Source organism: Macaca mulatta, chromosome 11, assembly GCF_049350105.2.
Source record: "Macaca mulatta isolate MMU2019108-1 chromosome 11, T2T-MMU8v2.0, whole genome shotgun sequence".
In the NCBI taxonomy this organism is placed as follows: Eukaryota; Metazoa; Chordata; class Mammalia; order Primates; family Cercopithecidae; genus Macaca; species Macaca mulatta.
The window spans coordinates 23,210,976-23,238,561 of NC_133416.1; the positions used below are offsets into that span (position 1 = coordinate 23,210,976).

Sequence of the window (27,586 nt, forward strand, 5' to 3'; positions counted from 1 at the left end):
CGGAGCTTGCAGTGAGCAGTGATCCTGCCACTGCACTCCAGCCTGGGCGACAGACAAGACTCCATGTCTTTAAAAAAATAAAAAAATAAAAAAAAAAGTAACTTGTTGCTATACTAGTAACCAGCAGAGAAAAAGCAGAATATCATCAGGATAAAGGGTACAAAGTGTGTCATTTTCCATTCTCCAGAATCAGCCTTGTAATTCGACTACATTTACAACTTTAAAGTATGCTCATGGCAATACATTGTTTAATTATGGCTCTTTCTCTGACTCAGAAAAAATCATGCTTTTATCAAGTCGAATACTTTTTCACCTAGAGTGGAGGTGATTTATAGTCATTAGTTTGCTTTAAGATGAGCCTCTATAAGTACTTTTTACTTTTATTTTGTGTCATTAATTGACTGGCTCAGGTATGGTGCAAAGCACGGGTGTCCAAATTTTGGCTTCCCTGGGCCACATTGGAAGAAGAAGAATTGTCTTGGGCCATACTTAAAATACACTAACAATAGTTGATGAGCTAAAAAGATTGCAGAAAAAAAATTCATAATGTTTTTAGAAAGTTTATGAATTCATGTTGGGCTGCATTCAAGGCCATCTTGGGCCACATGCGGCCCACAGACCGCAGGTAGGACAAGCTTGGTGTCGAGTCTATGAGCTAGATCTTCTGGTTACCTCTTCAGCAAAATCTGCTGTTAAATGCTGGCTTGGTTTGGTGAATTAGATTCAGAGACAGCTGCAAGCTCAACCTGGCACCCTAACGATTCATAGAGTATACGTATAATATTCTTAGTATGATGTTAATGAGTCTATCATGAAGAAAACATTCTTCTTATACAGGTACAAATATGAAATATATTCTCCTTCCTCCAATTCTACTCTCAGCATCTCTCCATGTCTCCTAGAGTCAAGCAGTCAATTACCAGTTTCAGTGATGGAAAAATCAAAATCCAAAATAAGTAACGGTAAGATCATTTTTTTGACTTGACTAAGCAAGCTTTTTAAAAAAAGACTTTATATGTGCTTTAGGATGGACAAAAGTATCTATGATTTTTGCTTCCAAAAGCTTTACTACTTAAATTGAGATATCACAATGCCATAAAAATTCCTAGAATATAAAGCAATGTTTGATTAGATCCTAAGAAAATATACCAGATCATCAAATCTTTTGGAAAAAAAGGAGCATTAATTGATAGCGCCTGGGAAAATCTTTCAATGCTTCTGAATAAGTGGGTCTTGAAAGCAGGGTGAAACTAGTTTAGCACATACAACTCTCAATCCATTGCTCAGCTATGAAAGAAATAAAATTTCTCCCATAAGTCAATTTAATTTCTGTGTTCAGCTACTTTTTGTCAGAAGTACAAATGTAATTCTGACAAAAAATGTAATCTCAATTTGTCCCTAACCTCCCTTTTTGTCCCCAGGGGTTATTTACAATCTAGGGAGCTTACATAAGAGTAAAATGGACACCTGTCGGGGGAGCTCTTGGTGTTATCAGTTCCCTGCCAGCTTAGATATCTAAAACCCTTGTGGTCACAATATTTGGTCATACTTGTCACCATGGGCTATCTTATGTCCATGTTCATACTTTTTTTTCTCACAGCAGCTCTCTCTAGTACGGAAGTGGCCATCTTAGAAACATGGGAATAATTATATTTTTCACCTGAGCTAGGATGCAGGAATTTTATCAAAGCGTCTAGTGTTCTAGATGGCTGATGCATACGGCACAGCAATGCTTTGTCTGAGACACCCTTGGGAATATAGGGATACTCTCTTCTATATCACTGTCGACACCGGAAGTCCCGCGAGTCAAAGGCAGGAATCTGAACTAGACTGAAATAGAGTCTTGCCTCCTGCCTGGGCTTCACCTGGCCAAGGTAACACAGGTTTTCCTTACTCAGAGTAGCCATGAATTTATCCACAGGTGTTTACTGTGTCTCTAGGAGTCAGTACAGGCAGGGAGAGCAAATCCCCTCTTCTCCCTTCAGCTTCCCTTCAGCATCAATATGCTCCACACTCCTTCCCTGCCACCTCCCAATTTCACCCCCTACTCCTAACCGGAGGAACCACACTGTATACAGGCAGAATGGAAGCTTTTTTAAAATTAATATGTACCTGCGATCCATCCAAATCTCTTATCTATTCCACAAGACCTTTTCACTCCCCTAATATTCTCATTAGTACTTTCTGTTGAGATGTCTTTTTTCTCTGGGCAATGAACCCTGTCTGTTTGAATGAAGGGAGGGACAAAGGACTAAAAACATATGGAAATGTGGAAGGAGAAGGAAGGCAAGAGCACAGAAATGTAAAAAATTTACCCTCTCCTGCTGTATCAAAAGAAAGAACGCATTCTAGACAAAGAGGAGAATAGGAAAGGGGGTAATAGATATGTTCAGGAGGATGCATTCAAATCAATGGACAAGAACAGCATCCTTGTTTATGTAAAAATGTAACGGATAATAAATATGGCTTAGGTTCAAATAAGAAGGCAGGGAGCTGACTTAAGGGCTTGCAGTTTCATCTGTATACAATGTACAGTCAGGGAAGGTGGTTTGTTTTGAAAGAGACATGATATAATGACAGCACAACTAGTTAGGAAATAGTTAAACCTGTAATGTAAAAAGGTGAAAGGTGAAACAGAGACTCAGTAATTAAAATGTTTTTAATAAAAGGACAAGTTAGCGGACAGATACAGAGAAAAACAGACAATTATTTTCTTTCCTTCAGGTGAGGTCCTGTTCCCTTAACGTCTGTTTCCTTAAGCATAGTGGACACAAGGCTCACCCTAAAGCTGATAATAAGGATCTTCTCAAAAGTGCTCCACATACAATCCTCATCTCCCCTACAACACTCTACAGCAGAGCTGTCCACAGAACTATCTGTGATAATGGGAATGTCTTATATCTTTGCTGTCCAGTACAGTAGCCCCTAGCTGCAGGTGACTGTTGGGTATTTGAAATATAGCTAGTGTGACAGAAAAACTGAATTTTAATTTTATTTAATTTCAATTTTAAGAGCCACGTGTGGCTTATGGTTACTGTATTAAAAAGCACACGCCTAAGATGTCTACACTTCTCTACTACAAGACTCTCCTACCAACAAGCTTCTTAGAATTATACAATTGCTAGGGCTAGAATATACATTAGAGTTAATTTTAGAAAACGAATTCATAAAGTATTTTTGGAAGCAGAATAGAAATCCAGACAAGTGAAAATTCCATGGTCATTTGAACTTTTCTAGAAGAAGCAGAGTCAGATAGAATCCACATGAGTGCAAAGGAGTCTTTTCTGTTAATTATGCAGTCTGATTCACTTGCCCAAAAGTGTTCACCTTGGATCTTGGCATAATCTATTCTTCACAGCCAAAAATTACTTTAAGAGTTATTAACAGGTAAAGATAACTCCTACTTCATAGGATTGTTAGGAAGATTCAATTAAAAAATGCCTGCAAACCAGTTAGTTCAGCACGTGGCAGAGAAAGAACATTCAGCAGTGATGATTGTTGGAGGTTGTTAACATTATCAATTTTATTAAAACACCTAAACCTTCAAAGCTATGTTTCATTTATGATATGAGGGTAATTATCCTAGTGCACATGATCATATTAAGACATGAGTTTTACAAAAGCATTTAAAAATGGTTAGCATTGAATTTTACTCTAAAAATGCTGTCAAAACGTTTTTGTTGGAATAACTATACTGCTAAAGTATAGGGATTTATCATTTTTATGTAAATTTGTTTCTAGAGTCCTAAAAATGGTTATTCACTAACAAACAAATATAAATGTAGGCAATACTGCCCAAATGTTGGAATATCAACCATATAAAAATTCGAATTTCAGATAAAACTGAGTGAACGATAAGATTACTAGTGATTTCTGCTGAAAAACAGAACTAAAAATTAAGGTGAGAAAGACTTTGTTCCAAATTCTCTGTTTTGCGCCAGATAGATATTGAATGTCATTGTAGTGTGGGAACTCAGATAGCTCAGGGCAGGAATGAAATGGAAAGGAGAGAATAAAAAGTAAAGGGATGAGGAGCAAGAAGCAATAGAGTTCCTCGGTGAAGTCTCTCGGAGATTTACTCTGCCTAAAAGGTTGAAGATATAAAACATTTTTAGAACTTGACCAAACTCCCATCAAATTATGACTATTGCACAAAAACTCCTGCGTTCTAGTTCAGTTTAAGATATATTGTAGAAATGTAGAAATGCAGAATAAATATTTAATTTTTATAGTGATCTATTTTCAATCCTCCGGTTTGCCTTTCTTTCAAGAATGTGAAGTGGACACTAGCTCTTCCATGTGGATTTATGTTTTCCTGGGCAATCTTCTTCGCGGAATAGGAGAAACTCCCATTCAGCCTCTGGGCATTGCCTACCTTGATGATTTTGCCAGTGAAGACAATGCAGCTTTCTATATTGGTAATACTGACATATTGCTTCACTTAGCTTCTTGGGAAGAAGGGTGTCTGGTGTTCTGAATTCCACTCTATGCTAGATTAAATGTGGAAGCTTTATATACTTCATATCCAACTCCTTTGTTTAGCTCACACATTTCTGAAGTGCACACTTAAGATTTGGATGATGAAGACACCATAGTTAGAGGGATCTATTGCATTAGAAAGGGAGCATCAGATTAAAAGAAAATAACTGTGAGCTCAACTGCAATGATGTATGACCTTGTGAAGCTTCGTGGGCTTCAGGTTTCATAGGTGATTTTTAGTGGGTTAACTATACAGCTAAAGCATTTAGGTATTTTAGTTTACTTAAAAGTTTGTTTCTTGAGCCCTAGAAACTGCTTTCCATTTGATGAGCCCTAATTATTTTAAGCTATGAGGGATAGACAACGAGAAATCTTGAGATCTCAAAAGCAGGTAGAAATGGATAAAGAGAATTATTAAAAAAAAAAAAATAGAAGCAAGGCATGAGGCTACCTCATCTCTGGAACACATTCCAGTAAATAGACCAGTAACTAAAAATCTCAAAAACCAAAATAATATAGCAGAGGCAAACTCCTAAGGTAAGATGCATCTGCACAGCATTTTTTGGTTTCCTCTGATGTCTTAATATGAAGCTAGAAACACATGTCAGTCTCTTCTTTTTAAATTTTTATTGTACCCTTTCCTACGGTGTTGACACACATCAGTCTTGATTTCTTGAAATTCTGATCTTTTAAAGATCTCACGTTCAGGGACAGAAAGGCAAGATTTAAATTCATTGAGGGGATGCTACAGCTAGGTCCACTGTATAATCTTGCCTGGGCTATGCTCTGCAGGACTCCAAGGGGTGCTGGTTACACCCAGATAGACTATAGTTAAGATCACAGCTCTTATTCTAACAGAAAACTCCAGTAAAATCAGGAACTGGAACTGCAACAAACACTTCATCACCTGCACTAGGCAATTACTCTGGAGACTGGAGGAAAGGTCACAGCCAGGAGAAGCATACAGGTGCGTAGGTGTCCCCTTCTTCTCTAGGAACTCAGGGCTTGTTCTCTTTTCCCTCTGGTAAAAAGTATCTAGTAACTGCTGTTTACTCTTCCAGTTAACTTAATCTCCCATGAATATGTGTGTTTTAAACCTTGTGGTGAAATGAAAGACAGATTGGAGATGTTTGGAAGGGAAGAAGTACCTTTCTGGTTATTAGAAATGGTGTCCTTTAGGCCATCTGTTCCACCTATCTATGAAGGTTGACCTGAATGGTCAAGAGGGTTCCAGAGAGCACTTTTCCTGCTCCAAATCCTAGTACCTTTGTTAGCTGGTCTGGGGATCTGCATAGGTCCTGCTCTCACTAATGATCCCACAGAACCTCGGAGTGAATGGATGCAATTTTTTTACTAAGATGGAAGAAATCCTTTTGAATGTCAAGACAAGTCTTATGCTTAACTGAATGTAAAATGTTTTTGACAAACTATCAAAATTAATACAATTCCAATTTTTATCAATGGGCAATCTAATCCTAGGAAATACAGTTTGTTCCATTTTGGAAAGTTAACTTCCTCAGAGTATTAATGTTATTTTCTTACTAAGACATACTTAATGCCTTAAAATTGTTCATTCTTCTCCCAAAGCAGTGAAGGATTATTTTCTGATTCACTGTGGTTTTAAAGTTGACTAAACACATGCAAATGAGCTAAAACATTTTGAGCTACTGACTGGATCTCACATTTCTTGTTTAAAATTGTATTAATTTATCAAAGTAAAGAAATGACAGCTTTTTTCTTCCTTTTCTTTTATTGGTGCAGGGTGTGTGCAGACGGTTGCAATTATAGGACCAATTTTTGGTTTCCTGCTAGGCTCATTATGTGCCAAACTATATGTTGACATTGGCTTTGTAAACCTAGGTAAGGGAGTTTATTTTTTATTTATTCATTTATTTTAGTTACTGTAACTTTTTAATGGGAACGGTGTGGAAATTATCAAATTGCCTTTTTATAAAATGGCAGTCATAATCTTCCATAAACTAAAAATTTATTATTAATATAGTTACACAGATTAATAAATGGAATACGAAAAATAGGTGATGATTAGAACTGGATGACCAATGATTTGTTATTAAGATGTATCCTTTTTCACATCTGATTTGTCAGTTTAAATGCATTCCAGCATAGTTAAGACTGAAAACTCTAGCTACTTGTTCGTTCTTGTTGGCTTCAGGTGTGTCAACATTTATTACAGTTACGTCAATTAATAATGTGTTTGGGGACTTGACAGAAAGACCAAGGATTTAAAGTCTACTGGCAACCAAACAGCCCTTCTTTTTGTTTTTACTCTACAAGTCATTTTTAGGTGGAAACATATTATAGCATATTATCGAGCAAGACTGGCTTTTCTTCTGGGATATTGCTTGTGTAGGAAATAAATGGCAGAAGGGACACTGATCTTTTCATAGCTAATAATTTGTTTCTATCTCTGTGAGATGCACCCTCTAGAAATAGGTGGCACTTGTCAGTTTTTTTTAAAGAATTCCAAGAGATCCGTTACAAACTAAACAAGTTTCACTTAAAAAACAAATGTGGAATTGCATTTTGAAGTTTCGCATGTTAAAACAGAAAGCAAAATTCTTGCATTTAAATCAAATAAACTACAAGGCAAGCTTCAAAAATGTTATTTACTCATTCATTAGTTCCCGTCCAATTATTTTGCATTTACTTTATGCCAGGTGCTATTCTACAGCTCTGAACAAATCAGTTGAGTTCCTTGACTTCACAAAGTTTAAAATCCACTGATGGATTTTAAAGACAAGAAAGTATAGATGCAATGAGCAGCACAGAGGAAAATTGTTAAGGGGAAGCAATTCACATGCAGTAATAACCTAGTATAAGCATTTTATCCAGTATAATTCAGTGGCAGTTGAGCCTACTTCTCAAGGGACCTGTGTTTATTTTGTTCTCACAGAATGTTATGATAGAATATAATGAAATGTTTTCTAGGTTCTTGCCTAGGAAGAAAACAACACCCACTTGCTTTGATTCAAAAACCTGTCAATACTTATTTTTAGGCAAATCAGAAATGATTTCAAAAACAAAGTTTTTACGACGAATAAAATACTAAAGTTTTGGTTACACATACAAATACCGCTTCGTATCCAGAATAGCTCTGAAGTAGTATTAACCACCATTTATTAAAAAATATTCCACTGATTTGAATGAATCTCAAATTTAGTATCATAGTGAGAGGTTTCCACGGGGTTTGGACTGGAGGGTGCAGGGCATAACTCTTCGAGTAAAATCTCACACAGATATTCAATATGCACATCAAATGAAAGTGGTGCTGATATAGAGGAGTCACCACATGAGGTTTTGAGCCTTCAAAGTTCTCCCCATGGGTTGCCTTCCTTTTACCAGGGGTCTCTCTGCAGAACCTGAGAGCACGGTTTGAAAATCATGAGGCAGGCCGGGCGCGGTGGCTCAAGCCTGTAATCCCAGCACTTTGGGAGGCCGAGGCGGGCGGATCACAAGGTCAGGAGATCGAGAACATCCTGGCTAACACGGTGAAACCCCATCTCTACTAAAAATACAAAAAAATTAGCCGGGCGTGGTGGCGGGCGCCTGTAGTCCCAGCTACCCGGGAGGCTGAGCCAGGAGAATGGTGTGAACCCGGGAGGTGGAGCTTACAGTGAGTGGAGATGGCGCCACTGCACTCCAGCCTGGGCGACAGAGCGAGACTCCGTCTCAAAAAAGAAAAAAAGAAAATCATAAGGCCTCTTCCAGAATTTAGACTCTTTATTTTTAATCTAATGAACAAAAGAAAGTATCTTGCTCCAAAAAGCACTCTCTTTCCTTCAATAACAGAGATAATACAGACATAGCTTGTTTTACTGTGCTTTACTTTATGGCATTTTGCAAATACAATAAAGTAAATTTAAGGTTTGTGGCAACCCTGTGTTGAGCAAGTCTATAGGCACCATTTTTCCAACAGCATGTGTTTACTTTGTGTCTCCGTGTCACATTTTGGTAATTCTCCTACTATCGCAAACTTTTATTGTTATTTTTTATTATTATTATTATTATTATCATCATCATCATCATCATCATCATACCCGTTATGGAGATCTGTGATGTGTGATATTTGATGTTACTGTTGTAATTGTTTTGGGGCACCACAATTGTGCCCATATAAGACAGCAAATTTAATTGATAAATGTTGCATGTGTTCTGACTGCTCCACTGGCCATTCCCCTGTCTCTCTTTTTGGACTTCCCTATGCCCTGAGACACAATAATATTGAAATTAGGCCAATTAGTAACCCTACAATGACCTCTAGGAGGTGTTCAAGTGAAAGGAAGAGTTGCATGTCTCTCACTTTAAAACAAAAACTGGAAAAGATTAGGCTTAATGAGGAAGGTATGTTGAATGCCAAGACAGACAAAAATCTAGGCCTCTTGCACCAAACAGTTACCCAAGTTGTGAATGTAAATTCTGGCAGGAAATTACAAAAGTGATACTCCAGCAAACACATGAAGGATAAGAAAGTGAAACAGCCTTATTGAGATAAAGTTTTAGTAGTCTGGAGAGAGGATTAAACCAGCCACAACATTCCCTTAAGCCAAAACCTAATTCAGAACAAGGCCTAACCCTCTTTAATTCTATGAAGGCTGAGAGAGATGAGGAAGCTGCAGAAGAAAAGTTTGAAGCTGGCGGAGATAGGTTCATGAGGTTTTAGGAAAGAAGCTGTCTCCGTAACACAAAAGTGCAAGGTGAAACAGCAAGTGCTGGTGGAGAAGCTGCAGAAAGTTACCCAGAATATTTAACTAGGATTATTGATGAAAGTGGCCATGCTAAATAACAGATTTTCATCCTAGATGAAATAGGCTTCTACTGGAAGAAGATGCCATCTAGGGCTTTCACAGCCATAGGGGAGAAGTCAATCCTGACTTTAAAGCTTCAAAGGGCAGGGTGATTCTCTTGTTGGGGGGCTAAGGCCACTGGTGACTTTAAGTTGAAGCCAATGCTCATTTAACACTCTGAAATTCCTACACATACACTTCCTGTGCTCTACAACTAGATCAATAAAAATGTGCTGAATGACAGCACATCTTTTTGTAGCATAGTTTACTAACTATTTGAAGCCCACTGTTGAGATCTACTGCTCAGAATAAAAACAAGATTGCTTTCAAAATATTGCTGCTCATTGACAATGTGCCTAGCCACCCAAGAGCTCTGACAGAGTTGTACAAATAGATACATATTTTCATGGCTGCTAACATACCATCCATTTTCTACCCCATGGATCAAGGAGTAATTTTGACTTTCAAGTCTTATTATTTAAGAAACATATTTCACAAAGCTATAGCTACAATCAATAGTGATTTCTAATGAATCTAGACAAACTAAATTTAAAAACTTCTGGAAAGGATTCACCATTTTAGATGCCATTAAAAGCATTTGTAATTCATAGGAGGAGGTCAAAATATCCACATTAGCAAGAGTGTGAGAGTAATTGATTTCAACCCTCCTGGATGACTTTGAGGTGTTTAACACTTTAGTGGAGAAAGTAAGTGCATATGTGGTAGAAATAGCAAGACAACTATAATTAGAAATGAAGCTTGAAGATGTGACTGAATTGCTACAATCTCGTGATAAAGCTTGAACAGATGAGGGGTTGCTTCTTGTGGATGAGCAAAGTGAATGGCTTCTTGAGGTGGAATCCACTCCTGATGAAGATGCTGTGTACGTTACTGAAATGACAACAAAAGATTTAGTAAATTACAGAAACTTAGTTGATAAAGCAGTGACAGGGTTTGAGAGGACTGACTCCAATTCTGAAAGACGTTTGACTGTGGGTAAAATGCTATCAAATAGCATTGCATACTACAGAGAAAACTTTCATGAAGGAAAGAGTTGATCTATGTGACAAACTTCATCATTTCCTTATATTCATACATTGCCACAGTCATCTCAACCTCCAACAACCACTGCCCTCTTTAGTCAGCAGCCATCAACATTGAGATGGCTACTCACTGAAGGCTCAAATGATCATTAGCATTTTTTAGCAATAATATTTTAAATGAAGGTATGTACATTTTTCAGACATAATGCTATTGCATACTTAGTAGACTACAGTATAATTAAACACAACTTTTGTATGCCCTGGGAAACAAAAAAATTCATGTGACTCTGTATTGTGAGATTCACTTCATTGTGATGGTCTGGAGTTGAACCTGCAAAATCTCCAAGGTATGCCTGTGATAATATCCAGATCAAAAAAAAAAAAATAGCATAGATGAATTATTAGGTATTTTTATGATGTTATAGAGTTTTGCAATAATTTATTTTTAAGTAGATTATTTTAACATATTAGCTTTGCTGTTTGTATTACTTAGCCATCTCCTCTGTCTTTCAGATCACATAACCATTACCCCAAAAGATCCCCAGTGGGTAGGAGCCTGGTGGCTTGGCTATCTAATAGCAGGAATCATAAGTCTTCTTGCAGCTGTGCCTTTCTGGTATTTACCAAAGAGTTTACCAAGATCCCAAAGTAGAGAGGATTCTAATTCTTCCTCTGAGAAATCCAAGTTTATTAGAGATGATCACACAGACTACCAAACACCCCAGGGAGAAAATGTAAAAATAATGGAAATGGCAAGAGGTAAGTAAAATTCTCGATTTTGAAGTATTTTCATTTTTCTGTTGGGACTTAAGGAGATTTATAAATTATATCCTTCACTTCCCTTCATGTATTAAAAAAATTGAGAAACCATATCAGAAGCAAAACTGGAAAATGATGTCAGCTTTATTACTGAACAACTGATTGCAGTACACGACCAAAGACCAAAGGCTTGACAGCCTTTCCTGCTGATGTCCGCACCCTCTCACATCTCCTCAGTTTAGATCCTACAGTTGTCTGTAGGATTGCTGCTTCCTGTAACTCTGTGTATACAGAAAATAAAAGGCTTAATCTTCAGGGTTGGCAGCCTTTCTACAGATAAGATCTATTCATTTGAGAGATGTATATCAATGCATGTCTCTCACCAATGATCAGAGGGGTGAGTGTTCTGTAGGCAAAAACCCAGTGTTCTAATGAACCCCCTTCATGGAAATAAGGAGCCTCTCTTCATGTCCCTTCAAGCAATAGTTACATTTGCAGAAATTCTTCACATGTCTAATTGGTAGTCTACATAACAGGAAAAAGAGAAAAGATCAATGCTAAAATTCACATATTAAATGGAGATAACTCTCATATTTCTTTCTCTTTGACCACAAGATAAGTTTGAGGAATAGAGACAAGAAAAGTGAAGGTCTTTATGTCCTGCCTGTGACTCCCAGCTGGATGATGAGGGAGTATTCTCATCCTTTTCATCTTTTGCCCACATCAGTTGGAGGAATCTTCTTTTCTGACTCTTACCTTTTAATATAACCTATACTGCACGTCTGTAGAAATGAGTGCCTATGTCTGGATTTGAACCTAGCCAGATCGCAGGCTTGATGCATGCCAGTGGCTTACTATACATAATGTATGTGTGCGCCAAACTATGACTACTTCCAAACTCTGTGACAATGGAAAGTCCTGCCACCACAGCTACCTCTTCTTCCATGCATGACAGCAACTTTAATTAGTCTGTTATTTTTGTTTTACAGATTTTCTTCCATCACTGAAGAATCTTTTCGGAAATCCAGTATACTTCCTCTATTTATGTACAAGCACTGTTCAGTTCAATTCTCTGTTCGGCATGGTGACGTACAAACCAAAGTACATTGAGCAGCAGTATGGACAGTCATCCTCCAGGGCCAACTTTGTGATCGGTAGGCTCATCTGCCTTTCATGCTTCCTCAGAGGGACTCTCTTAGATGTACCTGATTAACTCGGGAATCTTAGAGAAGATCGTTCCAAGATTTAGGTCATTTATGACATTTTAGATGAGCTCAAAAAGTAGCAATAATTTTGTAGCAAGAATTATTCGCATCCGTGGGTAAGTAACCCAGAGAGCACGCAGTTCTTGAAGTGATATCATAGAGATGAAACATGCATTTTATGAGGAATTTGTTAATAATACTGGATATTTGTCTTTTAAGTGTAGTGAAAGCCTCAAAACAGTGACCATTTTACATGAACAGTTTCCAGGATTATATAAAATGGACAATGAGATAGGTTAAAAGATGTTCATTCCAAAACAAAGCTTGCATTTTCACAGTCAAAAAACTTTTCTGACTCCTGGCAACTGGGTTAGTTCAAAGGGTTGTGTTTCTAGCAACATGGTCAATAAAAAGATAGAAAAGTATGAAGAAATGAAAGAAGAGAAACCAGAACCTACAAATACATGATGACTACCACTGTGGAAGTAATTAGATATTTAAAAAAAATCTAGATTCATTTCTTTAATCCACAAAGATATTATTTAATGTTACTATTTCAAGGCATAAAATATTTTGTTTCTTGGGACATACTCCTTTATGATAAGAGACTCCAGTGGTATAAAATAATTTTCTCTTAGTATTGTAAAAAATCACTCTATATTTCTACCTCTGAAAGAGACCTGGAAGGAGAAAAAAAAAAAAAACAACAGCCAAATGTATTTTAGGAGATATAATTTTTCTATGATAATCTTGGTAATGGGCACATAGCACATGCTAATATAATTGACTCTTAGTTTAAAAGATTTTTCTCCAAAATTCTTGATGTTAAGGTTACATCACTGAACATCTTTACTTTTAACATCAATTGGTTCAAATTAATTTTATTTCTTATTGGCTTATTTATTACTAATTTTATTACTAAAGAAATATTTTGTGGCTTTTTTCTCCAATACCCCATGCATGCTAATCAATGCTTTATATTGATTTCAACATGAATAGATGAGGATTTAAAGTTTAAGAGAGACTTTATTTTATTTCATTTTTATGTGTATACTGAGATATAACTTATCAAGAGTAAGTCTACAGACCTTAAACAGTTCAGATGGATACATATATATGTGTGTGTGTGTATATATATGTGTGTGTGTGTCACATCCAGCATTCAGAATATATAGAATATTTTAGCTCCCCAGAAAACTTAAATCTCCTACCAGTCAATACTTTTCCCCAAAGCTAATAACTATCCTAAACTATATTATCATAGACCATCCTTGCCTGTTTTTGAAATTCATATAAATTAAATGGTATATTATATACTCTTTTGTGTCTAGCTTTTTTCAACTGAAGTGAAATCTATGAGATTATTTTCTCTTGTGTATAGCAGTGGTATATTCTTTTTCATGCTATGTCATATCCTATTACATAAATAAACCACAGTTTGTTTATTCATTTTATAGTTGATGGACATTTCTGTTGTTTTCTGCTTTTAACTAATAGTTATTTATAATATTATAATATATAATATAATAATATAAATAATATACAATTTTATATATTATGAAAATTATATATACATTTATAATAGCATTAGAAATTATGATTTTATATGTATATGTATAGATTATATTATAAATTTATGATAGTATTATAAATGATTACATTATAAAATATATATTTAAACCATGTAATATATATAATTATGTAATATTTATTAATTATATATTGTATATATTATATGTTATAAAATATAATAATAAATTATATAAAATAAATATATACAACATGACCTATAACTATTGTATATAATATATAAAATAATTATTATAATTGTTTTTATAATTATTATAGCTATTTTTATAACAGTTATTTATAATAGTATTATAAATCATATAATTATTATTTATAATAGTATTTTAAATATAAATGTGAAAAAATACAAATAAAAATATTATGTATTTTAATATGTTAATATAATATATAAAATATTATTTATAATTTATTATAGCATATTACACTATATAATAAGATAGTATTATATACTATATTATAATTTATATTATATTATATATAATATATATAATGTAATATATAAATATATGGTAATAGTATAGTAATATAGTAATAATATATGGTATTACATATAGTATATTACATATACTATAATGTATAATAATAATGCTATTATAAATAATATATTTATAATAGTTAAAAGCAGAAAACAACATTCCGCATGTTTATTGGTGGACCACTATGCTCATTTTTCATGGCTATACCCTGAAGTGCAATGCACATTTGTGTTGTTTTCTGCTTTTAGCTAAGAGTTATTTATAGTATTATAATAGATAATATAATATATATAATATATATTATATTGCTAAATGCAGTTGCTAAGTCAGAGGGAGAATATGTGTTTAAATAGAGTAGATATTGCCAAAACACAAGGAAGTTGTGCAAATTTATACTCCTATTAGAAATGTAAGAGCATTCCAGTTGCCCCATATCCTTATCAACACTTGGAATTGTTAATTCTTTTCCTTGTAACCATTCTTATGGGTGGGTTGTGGTATTTCATGGTGGTTTAATTTGCATTTACCTAAAACTCTATTCTTCAAAGTTTCTGACATGTCATGTCTACAGATAATTCAAATACTTTTATGAGAGATAAGTAATAGTATTTAACAATTTCACATCATTATAGCTAGGATTGTTCCTGAGATCATCTTGGTTTCACATTAGTAAGTATGGGGTGCAGCCGACTAAGGGTAAGCGGACCAATTATTCAATATCCTCTCACTCTTACTTTGATTATATTTGTACAATGGTGAAAATGAATATATCACTAGGTTGAAATAAAGATGAAAGTATACAGATAAAATGCATGGTAAATGCATATATCTCTCATTCAATAAATATTATTTCTGTCTTTCTTCTTCAAACTTTCTCTTTTTTTCTTAATTTTTTTTTTAACTTGAGCTATGGAATAATGATCTTCCTGCAATAAAATATGAGACAGACACAAAGAAGCATACTTCCTTACTTCTTTGAGAGAAGACATTTGACATACCATGGAGGGGAGAATAAACAGAAATCTCCTGACATGTTCAAGGGCCAGCAGTTACAACGACAACTTAGCCTTGCTGTACATGTTTTTAAATGTTAGCCACATTCTTTCTAAAGTTTAGAGACAGCATTTTTTCTCAAGCTAATTACTTTAACTTTGTAGAAAAAATATTAAAGGAAAATAAATGACAATAAAATTTAAATTCAAAGGCTGGAAAGCATATTGTGAAATGATTTGGCTTTTTAAAGTTTGTGGAATTTTTAAAAGATTTTTAATGGAAGACATTTGGATAGACAGCTAGATTTGCATTTTTTCTTTTGTCATTTATTTATTTATTTTTATTTTTCAACTTTCATTTTGGAATAGGGAGTACATGTACAGTGCAGGTTTGTTACAAAGCTATATTGCATAATGCTGAGGTTTAGGGTATGACTGAACCTGTCGCCCAGGTAGTGAGCATGGGTAACTTTTCAATCTTTCTCTTCTCCTTTCTTTCCCTCTCTAGTAGTTCCCAGTGTCTATTGTTCCCAACTTTATGTCCATGTGTGTTCAATATTTAGCTCCCATTGATATGTGAGAACATGTAGTATTTGGTTTTCTGTTTCTGAGTTAGTTCACTTAGGATAATGGCCTCCAGCTCCATCTGTGTTGCTGCAAAGGGCATGATTTCATTCTTTCTATGATTGCATAATATTCCGTGGTGTATATGTACCACATTTTCTTTATTCAATCCATTGTTGATGGGTGACTGATCCCACATTTTTGTTCTTGTGAATAGAGCTGTGATGAACATATGGGTGCATGTGTCCTTTTGATAGAATACTTTATTTGCTTTTCGACTTATACCCACTGATGGATTGCTAGGTCAAATGTTAGTTCAACTCTTAGTTATTTGAGAAATATCCAAACTGCTCTCCAAAATAGTGGACTGATTTACATTCCCACCAAAAATTGTGCAAGTATTCCCTTTTGTCCTCAGCCTCACCAACATCTGTTATTTTTTGACTTTTTAACAAAAGCCATTTTGACTGGTGTGAGATGGTTTCTCATTGTGGTTTTTATTTGCACTTCTGTGATGATTATTTCTGAGAGCATTTCTTCATATCTCTGTTGGCTGCTTAAATGTTTTTTTGTTTGTTTGTTTGTTTGTTTTTGGGTTTGTTTGTTTGTTTGTTTTTGAGACGGAGTCTCTCTCTCTTTATTGCTCAGGCTGGAGTGCAGTGGCCCGATCTCAGCTCATTGCAAGCTCCGACTCCCGGGCTCACACCATTCTCCTGCCTCAGCCTCCCGAGTAGCTGGGACTACAGGTGCCCGCCACCACGCCCGGCTGATTTTTTGTATTTTTAGTAGAGACGGGGTTTCACCGTGTTAGCCAGGATGGTGTCAATCTCCTGACCTCATGATCCGCCCGCCTCGACTCACCAAAGTGCTGGGATTACAGGCATGAGCCACCACACCCAGCTACATGTTTTCTTTTGTGAAGTGTCTGTACTTGTCCGTTGTCTATTTCTTAATTGAGTTATATGCTATTTTCTTGTTGTTTTAAGTCTGGATATTAGATCTTCATCAAATGCATAGTTCATGAATATTTTCTCCCATTCTGTAGAATTTCTGTTTACTTCCTTGATGGTGTCTCTTGCTGTGCAAGCTCTTTAGTTTAATTAACTTACCAATTTTTGGTTTTGTTGCAGTTGCTTTTGAGGACAAAGACATAAATTGTTTGCCAAGTGTGATACTGAGAAGGGTATTTACTAGGCTTTCTTCAGGATTTTTATAGTTTAGATTCTTACCCATAAGTCTTTAATCCATGTTGAGTTAATTTTTATATATGATGATAAGAAGGGGTCCAGTTTCATTCTTTTGCATATGACTAGCCAGTTATCACAGTACCATTTATTGAACACAGAGTCCTTTTTCCATTTCTTGTTTTTGTCAGCGTTATTGAAGATGAAATGGTTGTAGGTGTGTGGCTTTATTTCAATTTAAGCTTCTCCTATAAATATTAAGTTACATACAAATGATCTTATCTTTTCCTTCTCAATACAGAGACTGTAATAATTTAGTAATTTTTGCTTAATTTCTTAGAATGCCTTTTGTAGACCTCTAGTAGACAAGATATATCAACTATCATTTATGACAATGATTATCACTGTCAATTTTTGGAGGTGTTACACAGACAATTAAGAAAAAATTAAGATAATTATTTGAAGGACAGTTGCTTATAAAGAACATTATTATTATTCTTGTGAAAGTCCAGGATATAACATCAAGTTTACTAGGAGAAAAATTCTAAAACATCTCCAAGTACTATTATTATAACTCATAACTATTTCAATCCAAGGCATCGGTATGGAAATCAAAGTTTCTAATTCCTAGTCTACTATAATCTAGTCAAACATTTTACATATCCCTTATAACTCCTTTTTACATCAGTCTCAAGGAATAAGATCTTTAACCTGATGAGCGTGCTAAAACACTAATAATTATGTAATAAAATATAACAATATAATAATAAATGCGCTTTTAAATTTCTCTAAGTTTTTCTGATATTTGGGTAAATATGCATGTTGAATTCAAAAGAAAACACAGAAAATAAATTGAAACAAATTTCAGACACTAGTGTAAATCAATATTTCCATTTGGAATACTTCCTTGATGGTAGATGGTAAAAATTTTTAGATCAACACATTTTATGATGTGGGTGGAGAATAAATCAAAGTTTAATTTCTATCTCACTAAATGATTTAAAAATACCTAAAATGAAAGAGAAGCCTGGGGAGGGAAGAAACACATCTTATATGATGTAAAGGAAATTTGTCATCAACTTGACCCACCATGGACAACTTAATACATCCTGTGAAATTTGAAAGGGAGAATCAAACCAACATTATATTTGAAATGTACTAATATTTTTTGGAATTGTATTATAATTTAGTTATCTTGAAATAGGAGAGTAAGATATCAGGAGAAGTGCTATAAATTAATACACTAAGGTTTATTCATTTAGCACATTTTATTGGAAACCGTTGAAGAACATGGGATTCAATTCAATTCACCGTTCTTTCTTTGAGGGTTTGGTTGGAGGTTGGGATACATGAATTGAAAAAACTAGCAGGTAATTGTTAAAGCATCAAGTCTGCTGCCTCTGGGCCCCTGCATAAGGAACACCTGATGAGTGAGAAAATGAGGTTCTGATGACCAAGTTGTGAGTCCTGGTGCCAAATGTGTCCCCTGGAAGCCCCATATGACTGGTGGAACCTGTGAGGAGGAACTCTACTTGGGGGAAGCTCAGAGTACTCTGGGAGAACAAACCTAATCTTGGAGCCAGGAAGAATTCTCAAGCAGAAGATGATGATACCTGAATCAAGAGAAAAGGATAAGAAAGTATTAAAAGATGAAAATGTGAGAAAGAGGGTAGAGGTTTTTATCAAAGCAAATATCTTGTGCGAAAGGATCTGGAGTCAAGAAATATTCTGGAAGTTTCAAGGAAACACTGTTCACCAAAAAGAGGTAAATCAGGAAAGGATATTCCTGATTTTTAATAATTTATACTGAGGGTGCAGATGTCCCCAGGATTATCTCATTTCAGTTCTCAGGCTATTCTAGGCTGCTGGGGGTGGGGGATGTCAATGGAATCCAACATGGCACATAGCTACAGACAAGGCTACACCTTGTGTTATTACTCCTTAAGTACCAGATTCAATTGGTACCTTACAAAATAAAATAAAATGCTAGAAAGATGCTCTGAAGGTTTCAGTTCGGAGTTTGGTTTTCAGAAGATACTTTTTTCATAAACCAATTTGGAGATGGAATTGAGAGTGAAAATGTAGGACTCTGTTGTTTGTGTCAGCTTTGGCTTTGTGGAAGGCATTCATTGTTAGGTACTATGTTTTATATATTCATTGCATGTATATGTGTGTGTAAAAGTAGGCACTTCAAGGATATATATCAAATTCATAGCAGCACTTACTTCGGGAGAAGGAAGATGAAACCTGAAACAAAGGGAAAACTAATTTTATCTACTTCCACATTTTAAAAAATCAGAAAATTTAGGAGAAAACATTAACATTAATTAATTGGGCCCTAAATAACTGGGTTTGTTGATATATTTTCTATAATCTATTCATTGTTTTTAAAATAGTAATCAGGTGCCTCTAAGTTGACTTTTGGCTGTTCAGGTTTCCAGATTTTCATCTCTGCTGCTTACCATACCCAGGAACTTCAGTTCAGATGGAAAAGCAAAAGTTAGCATTTCTTCTCTTTTTCATTTCGCTAACTTCATGATCATGCCCCCTTTAAGGTGGGCTGATTTCTAATATGATAATTTAAATGTTAACTTATACAACCTATGGTCAAATAAAAACAGATGAATCAAAATGTCCCTTTGTTATCATCTGTGCATGTTAGAAATATTTTGCGGGGCTCTGTCCTGCAGTCCCCAGCTGCATGACAGCTGAGACACGTACTCAGACACAGATAATCACTATAACAGTGGGCCAGGGGGCTGCCAGCACTACGGGCCCAAGAGAGTTTGCTGCCCCTCCAAGCTGGTAATGCTTGCATTTGTTTAGTACAGATTTAATTGGCAAAGGCTTTGAGTCAACACACCTGTGGGTAATTAACCTGGTTGCCCCCCACCCCGGAGATGGCCATCCTGCCTGCGATCAAAGGTTGATTTTAGGATCACATGAGTAAATAAGCTATTTAGATAAACTCCCCTATATTCCTTTGTATCTGCACGCTAAGCTATCTGGTTCCTGAAAAGAGAATCTGGCTGCCTTCAGCCAAACTATCTGAAGTTATGCAAACCACGCTAGGTCTTCCAAGAGGGTCTGCTTCTTTCTATTCTTATAATTTCTTCTGCCACTCTGACTGATCTCCCACAATATATTTTTTTAAATAATGTAATAGCAAGCCAAAGACCATTGTATGTTGATATTTGGGGTTCTATGATGTTTTGTTAAGAAACTAAATATATAAACTTAAAAAGAACAAAAAAAAAAAAAGAGAAAGAAAGAAGAAAATTTGCATGTCATTATCACTAGATGTCAGTATTTTCATTTTTATTTTACAATTTCACATTGGGTTGTAAGTCAGACTTGTGTTCTTGAGATTATTTTTTACTACAGCAAATGCTGATTTTGTCTTTGAACCTTATCTGTTGACTAGAGTACATGCAAACTTTAGCCCTTTCATTATTTGAAAGAGATGGATTATCTCAAAACCTCGAGAAAACATGGACATCAATGACTGATAGGTAGACAATATGAGAAATAAATTCTAATTAGCAGAGAATTTATTTATTGTTGAGTGCCAGATTGTTCTTCTTTAGAGTTACACCATTTATAATCCAACATATGGCACCAAAGTGCCTCTTTTCCCAAGTCTTTTGCAATACAAGGGTTCCATTCCCCACCCCACCTCCAATATTTTCATCTTCGTAAATCGAATGGATAGAAATTAATTGCATGATATTTTTGTGCTAAACGTTGTGCTGATAACTCTTCATAAATAATGGAATTTAGTTACCTCTACAATGCTATTATTACCTCCAAATTGTAGGTGAGGAGACAGGTTTAGAGACATTCAAAGAATTACCTGCAGTTGCACAGCTATTCAGCAGTGGAACTGAGATCTAAACCCAGGCAGCTGGGATTCCAGAGTCTAAGCTCTTAACTACTAAGTTGAACCTCTTCCTAGTATTGTTTACAGCTCACAGTTATTAGATTACTAGTGAGGTTGCACATCTATCAAAAAAGATAACATACATCTATTTATCAAGGATACTATTTCCCAAACCCCTGAAGGAGAGGCAACATAGCAGTGATTGAAAGCGTAGGACTTGACATCAGACTCTCTGCATTCAAAGCTGCTTTGCCCACTTACTAACTGTGACTGTGAACAAATAGCTCTCTGAAGTGAAGCTAATAATATGCCTACTCTTAAGGTTGTGGTGAAAATTCAATGTGATAATGTTAACATATCAAATGCTCAGTTCAGTGGCTGGTACATTATAAGCAAATAAATATAGGTGGTAGTGGTTGTTATTAGGAAGGATACCACACTCAAAGCTAAGAAGATGGCTCAACAAAAACAAATTTTGCCAGGGTGGGAGGCAGAAAATAGAAACCAAGACTTAAAAAAAAAAAGTTTTCTATATTCTATGTGCCTGTTATTTTTTATATACAATGTTAAAGAACATTAATGAGCACCTAATTGTGCTTGTTAATGCTGGAATTGGACCAGAAAGACCAGAAAGATGTATTGATTCATTTGGTATTTATTAATTTAATACTCTGTGCTAGACATTGTGCTAGACAGAACCTGACACTGTACAGTTGTACCACCATTAATCTATAACCTAGACACTCATCATACACCCTTTGTATATGTCAGTAGATGATAGTGACTGAATATTTCTATAATTTAAAGTGACAAAATAATGTTTAGAAAGTTTGTGTTAGTGCACTCAGATCTTTTTTAGAGATTCACAAATGATATATTTTTCTCATTTCTCAGGGCTCATCAACATTCCAGCAGTGGCCCTTGGAATATTCTCTGGGGGGATAGCTATGAAAAAATTCAGAATCAGTGTGTGTGGAGCTGCAAAACTCTACTTGGGATCATCTGTCTTTGGTTACCTCCTATTCCTTTCCCTGTTTGCACTGGGCTGTGAAAATTCTGATGTGGCAGGACTAACTGTCTCCTACCAAGGGTATGTTCCCTCATTAAATAGTTTGAGGATATTGGTTTGTTTAACTAAATCAATTATTGGTGGAGCTGCAAAAAGGAATTTGATTTTTAAACATCACAACTATGGAATAACTGACAATATTTAGAATCTGTTATTGTCACCAGAATTTGTCATCTCCTTTGATTTTAGAGAAATACAAAAATTGTTAAACCCGTATTTTACACTAGAGAACCAACCTGATTAATTTAGAAAAACATGATAGTGGAAATACAAACCTTGAATCATGCCTCTGTCTATTCTTAATGAAATGATGTACATATGGTTTAAACTAATCCAATTTCAATTTTCCCATCTTAAAAACAGAATAACTACCTTTTAAACCTTTGTAGGGTTTAAGCAAGCTAACATACATGAAAGTGAATACTACTTGCCTGACACAAAATAAATGTGCCATTCATGGAAACAATAGTTTTTTTCTCCTTTGGATATCTGAGGAACTGGAGTTACCTCTTTGCAATCCTCCATAGTTGCTGTTGTGCTTGAATCATGTAAAGTTTCAGGAAAGAGTGTCTGTCCTTCAACCCAGTGCTCCCCATAAAAGTTCTCTTTAGCTGAGAGTCTTGCAATTGGTCAGGAGAATATTTAGTGATGCCCTCAGGCCTGTCATCTTGTATGAGGTGGGTGATTACATTGCTTGGTTTCCAGAGTCTCTCTCAATACAAGGTTGGATCTTGTAGGGACTATATTGTCCTTGCCCATTGAGAGTCTTTCCCATCACTCTACCACTTAACATGAGTTTCCAGAGGTAACTCTCTTCATCATTTCACCTATATATGCATTATTTGTTTTCTAAAAAAATATCAAGCCTCCATCCTGTGCCACGAAGGCCTCTCCAAGTGTATCTGCCTAGCCACCTGAAACTCTGCCTGTGGCTCAAAGGCAAACACTCCTGACACTATATTCTGTTTCCTGCCTATTCTGTGGCTTCTTGCTTACAGCCTGCTGTCCATCTCCCTTCCTACTCTTGCTTCACTGCTTATCTGTCTTGTCTCTATGTTCCAACTTCCATCACCTTTATTAACCTGGTTTCACCTGCTGCTAAATGAGCACCTGTTATAGTTTTGGCCGTCTACAATGTTCAGGAAAATTGGTTAATGCAAAGTTCATAAGTTATGGCTTCTGGGAGTTATCACAGCCACATTGTTAGACTCAGCTGAGTGTAGTGCTGCCTTAGTGAAAGTCAGTGATGCAGATTAAGAATGTTAGTTGTAACCATGAAATGGAAGAAGATTCTTCCATTTGGAGACAGCAGAAGCCCAGCGCCATCTTTAACTGTCCCAGAAATCCTCACAGTAGAGGGACAGTTGTTGAGGACTTTATAGTTTGTGATTTCCAAAACACCTTAACTTTCATGATCTCATTTCTATCCTCAGAACACCTTGATGAGGTTAGTTTTGTTATCCTTGTTTAAAGGCAACTGCATGGATCTGGGACTTGAACACAGGCACGACTCAAAGTAGAACGTTCTTTCTACATTATAATTTCTAAGCCAAAAGTAAACACAAAGCAGACAACAAAAGTAAACTTTGAGATTCCCATTAAAAGTATTCCCGCATAATCAAAGATTAAATATTTTAAAGAAACAAAAGGTAACATTTACATTGAGTGAGTACTAGTCTCTTCAAAGCAGTCACTTTGAAAGACTATAACTATTGCAGTAATGCTATTGTTGTTTAAAACATTCTAAGGCTCTTCTTTTGAAATTTCTTTGTATATTTTTGAGAATATTCTTAACAAGGGCAAAGATTTAACCTTTAAGGAAAAGCTCTCATCTTTCAAAATAACTATTTTGAAAGAAAATCTCATTTGGGTATAAACATTCTGGCATATTTGTCAAAACTCTTCTTATAATTAAAATTCTAAATTACAAATCTACTGTCAGCACATCCTTCAGAAAACATGTATGTTGTTGATTCCTGCTCCTGGTGATAAATTAAACTTACTCTCAATAATATAAAATATTTTTCTTTATAAAATATAAAATGGTTCCCATGGGTTTTTCCATGTTGCATTATTCCAAATGCTGTCTTGAGCTGGATATTCAATAGGAAAACTGAAGACAAGCCTTAGATATGATAATGGAGGAAATCTCTCTTCTGCAATAACAAGGATAACTCTGATGTGACATAGGAATTTACAATCAAGAGGGCTTGCAGGATTCTGTTTCCAGGTTTGTTACTAGCAAGCAGTGTGAATTTGAGCAAGTTTTATACTTTCAGATATTACAAACAGTCTCAGTTAACAATTAAAATTTTATGGAAGGGAATAGGATTAAACATTCCTATAGCACATCTCGGAAGGCCTAGTGCAGTACCCTTTCACACTATTTGGAGACATCTCAGAGGTCTTTGGTTTGTACTTTTGAGGTGACAAAATTCATCATACCAGCTCTACTAGACGGAGTATTATATTGATTAAGAAATTATGGTTGCCATCATTAATGACAATACTTCTCAGAGGCAGAATCCCAAGTGATTAATTTCTCTCTCCAAAATAAAGTATCTTTTTTTTTTTATTGACTAACTTACTAGAAGTTTTGTTTCTTAGCTAGCTGTGTGACAGGAATTATTCTTGGTTCTGGAGATATAGGAGTGAATAAAAAAGTAGTTCCTACCTCTGTTGATTGTATATTTCAGTGTATTTCTTGTTTGTTTAAGCTCCTCAAATATTTTTTTTTTAAATGGGGGGGGGGAAGAGGAGGAATAAACAAATAAATAAACACATTTGAAAATAAGGAACAGAAAGAATGAAGTATGGAGGACCAGTGAATGGCATATATGGTGCAGATAGAAATGACTTACCATTGCAAAAGTTCCCTTTGAGAAGAATAGAGGGATATGAATAATAAAAAGGATAAAAGCAGAAGAATTAGGCCATTCATGTGACAGAAAAAAAAAGTGAGGGAGAGAGAATACTGGGAGAGATGAAGGGTAAATATAAGAGCAAATGGCAGAGAACAAAAAAAAATGAAGGAGAAAAGAAAGAATGCAATCAAAATTTTGTGTAATAACTCAAAAAAGTCCATTGAAGGGGGACAAATTTTGTCTCATTAATATTTGTAACTATCTCCTATTCTCCCAGAGCTAGCACTTATTAGGCTTCCAGTAAAATTTTATGAACAAATAAATGTGTAAGTCATTGAACTTACTTGTGAATTTGAGCAAGAAAGGATGCTATCAGCTAAGAAAGAGCACTACACACTGGTAGGATACACGGGAGAAAGGTTGAATGAACTGGGAATGCACTTATTGGTAACACATATGCAAGAGGGCATGTAACTCCTGCAAACACCGAAAGAGAATTAACTGATAACTGATTGGCTATTTTTGCTTTTACTGGACCATTAGCAACAGCCATTTCACTCACACTTAGACAACAATTCTGAATGAAATTTGCGCACACACACACACACACACACACACCTGTGATGCATTTAAGTAATGTCATAAATTGCTCTAAAAGTTTACTCTTCTACCTTGTTAGCTATTTTTGTACACCTTTGCACAGAAATATATTAGACGATCCTAGGGGCAGTAGACTGAAACCTATAAGCTAAGAATTGGACATCATGTGAATTTGTAAACCTCTAAAGATAACTTTCAAAATAAAGTTTTTTATTAGTAAACTTATATTTCATGACCAGAAGCTGGCATTTCTGATGACAACTGTGTTTCTAAAAGGCAAATTTTGTTGGTAGTATCATTTATATCACTCAAGAACATTGATTTTTTTGAAAATATTCGGGTGCTACCTGCCAAGAGGTAATATTTTATATTGTTATATTTCTTTCCAGAACCAAACCTGTCTCTTATCATGAACGAGCTCTCTTTTCAGATTGCAACTCAAGATGCAAATGTTCAGAGACAAAATGGGAACCCATGTGTGGTGAAAATGGAATCACATATGTATCAGCTTGTCTTGCTGGTTGTCAAACCTCCAACAGGAGTGGAAAAAATATTGTAAGAAATCACCTCTCAAGTTTATGGCGATGGTCCTGGTACAATATAAACAACAAAACTCTATGGGGGCTCACAGCAGACCACTACTAGTGGGAGGCTTACCCCTCTGCTGCCTGGTCCTTTTATAGAAAAAGAAAATGTTATAACTATTCCTAGTAGTACTGGAGTTGCTGAAAAAGTTGGAGTGAGTGAGGATTAGAGTCACGAAATAGGGTGGAAGAACTTTTGTAATTATGTAGTCTATTTCTCTCATTTTGCTTTTAAGAAGTGTTAGCCCTGAATGAGAATGTCTGTCATATGATCATATAATAAGATACGCTTTCAGATCCCTGTCTTCTGACCCCAAGACCAGTGGTCCTTGGAGGTTTTAGGGGATGGACAAATAGATGCCAGTATTAGGAGGCTTAGGTCCAGAGATTCTAGACCTTGGGGTCAGGGATCTGATTATGAGGAGATTGATGGTTCTAGGACAACTTTGTTTGGAAAATCAAGCCAATTTGTATAATAATGAAAGGGCAGGTGGGCTGGAATGGAGGGTTTCCATAGGGCAGAAGAGGGAGAAGAGGTAGGAAATATAGGTAGGAATCTGTTTTAGTCAGTCCAGGCTGCTATGACAAATATACCATAGAATGGGTGGCTTCAAACATTTATTTCTCATAGTTCTGGATGATGGGAAGCCCAAGATCAAGGTGCCAGCAGATATGGTGCCTGGCGAGGACCCGCTTTCTGGTTTGTAGATGGCCATCTTCACCTTCTATCCTGACATGGCAGAGAGCAGGCAGGGAGAGACAGGTCTCCTGTCTCTTTCTATAAGGGCACTAAAATCACATTCATGAGGACTCCACCTTCATGAACTAATTACCTCCTAAATGCTGTACTCCAAATACCATCACATTGAAGGTTAGGATTTCAACATACGAACTTTGGACAAATATTCAATCCTTAGCAGACAGCAATTGTGAGGGATATAAAGTACTTAAATCGTTAACAGATTCATTCTTCTAAGCACACCTTTCCATTCTTGTCCCAGACTTTTCCTTATCCTTGCTCTTTGAGACTGCTTCCTATTTGTGACTGATTAAATTTGCCTTTATTTGACAATCCTAGAGGGCAGAAAATTAGACCATACATATATTTCATGTATTTACAAATCCTATTTCATTTATTTACATATGCCTTTATTTGACAATCCTAGAGGGCAGAAAATTAGACCACACATATATTTCATTTATTTACATATGCCTTTATTTGACAATCCTAGAGGGCAGAAAATTAGACCACACATATATTTCATTTATTTACATATTAGATATGAATGCTTAGGCTGTATATCCACAGATATATAGCTATGTTTGTTGATTGACTCTGTTCATTGTATTATTATTTTGACTTATTTAGAGCAGAAAGGATTGGTTTCTAGCAACGATGAATAAGACTACCTACTCATCTGAAATACGTTTTCATGCTTCTCTTTTCTTCCTGTCTTTGCTTTCTTTCTTTGTTATTTTTCTTTCAGCTACT

The 27,586-nt window shown here is 35.5% G+C and overlaps 1 protein-coding gene across 2 annotated transcripts in view; it reads left to right on the forward strand.

Annotated features, from left to right (window-relative positions):
* SLCO1C1 (solute carrier organic anion transporter family member 1C1) overlaps positions 1-27,586 on the forward strand; it is a 56,888-nt gene that overhangs the window by 14,758 nt on the left and 14,544 nt on the right. For both annotated transcript variants that reach the window (XM_002798488.4, XM_077953147.1), the window contains exons 6-12: positions 838-962; positions 4,272-4,418; positions 6,241-6,339; positions 10,841-11,086; positions 12,076-12,240; positions 21,872-22,067; positions 25,900-26,065. In XM_002798488.4, the coding sequence (XP_002798534.1) occupies positions 838-962; positions 4,272-4,418; positions 6,241-6,339; positions 10,841-11,086; positions 12,076-12,240; positions 21,872-22,067; positions 25,900-26,065 (1,144 nt within the window). The remainder of the gene's footprint in view (positions 1-837; positions 963-4,271; positions 4,419-6,240; positions 6,340-10,840; positions 11,087-12,075; positions 12,241-21,871; positions 22,068-25,899; positions 26,066-27,586) is intronic.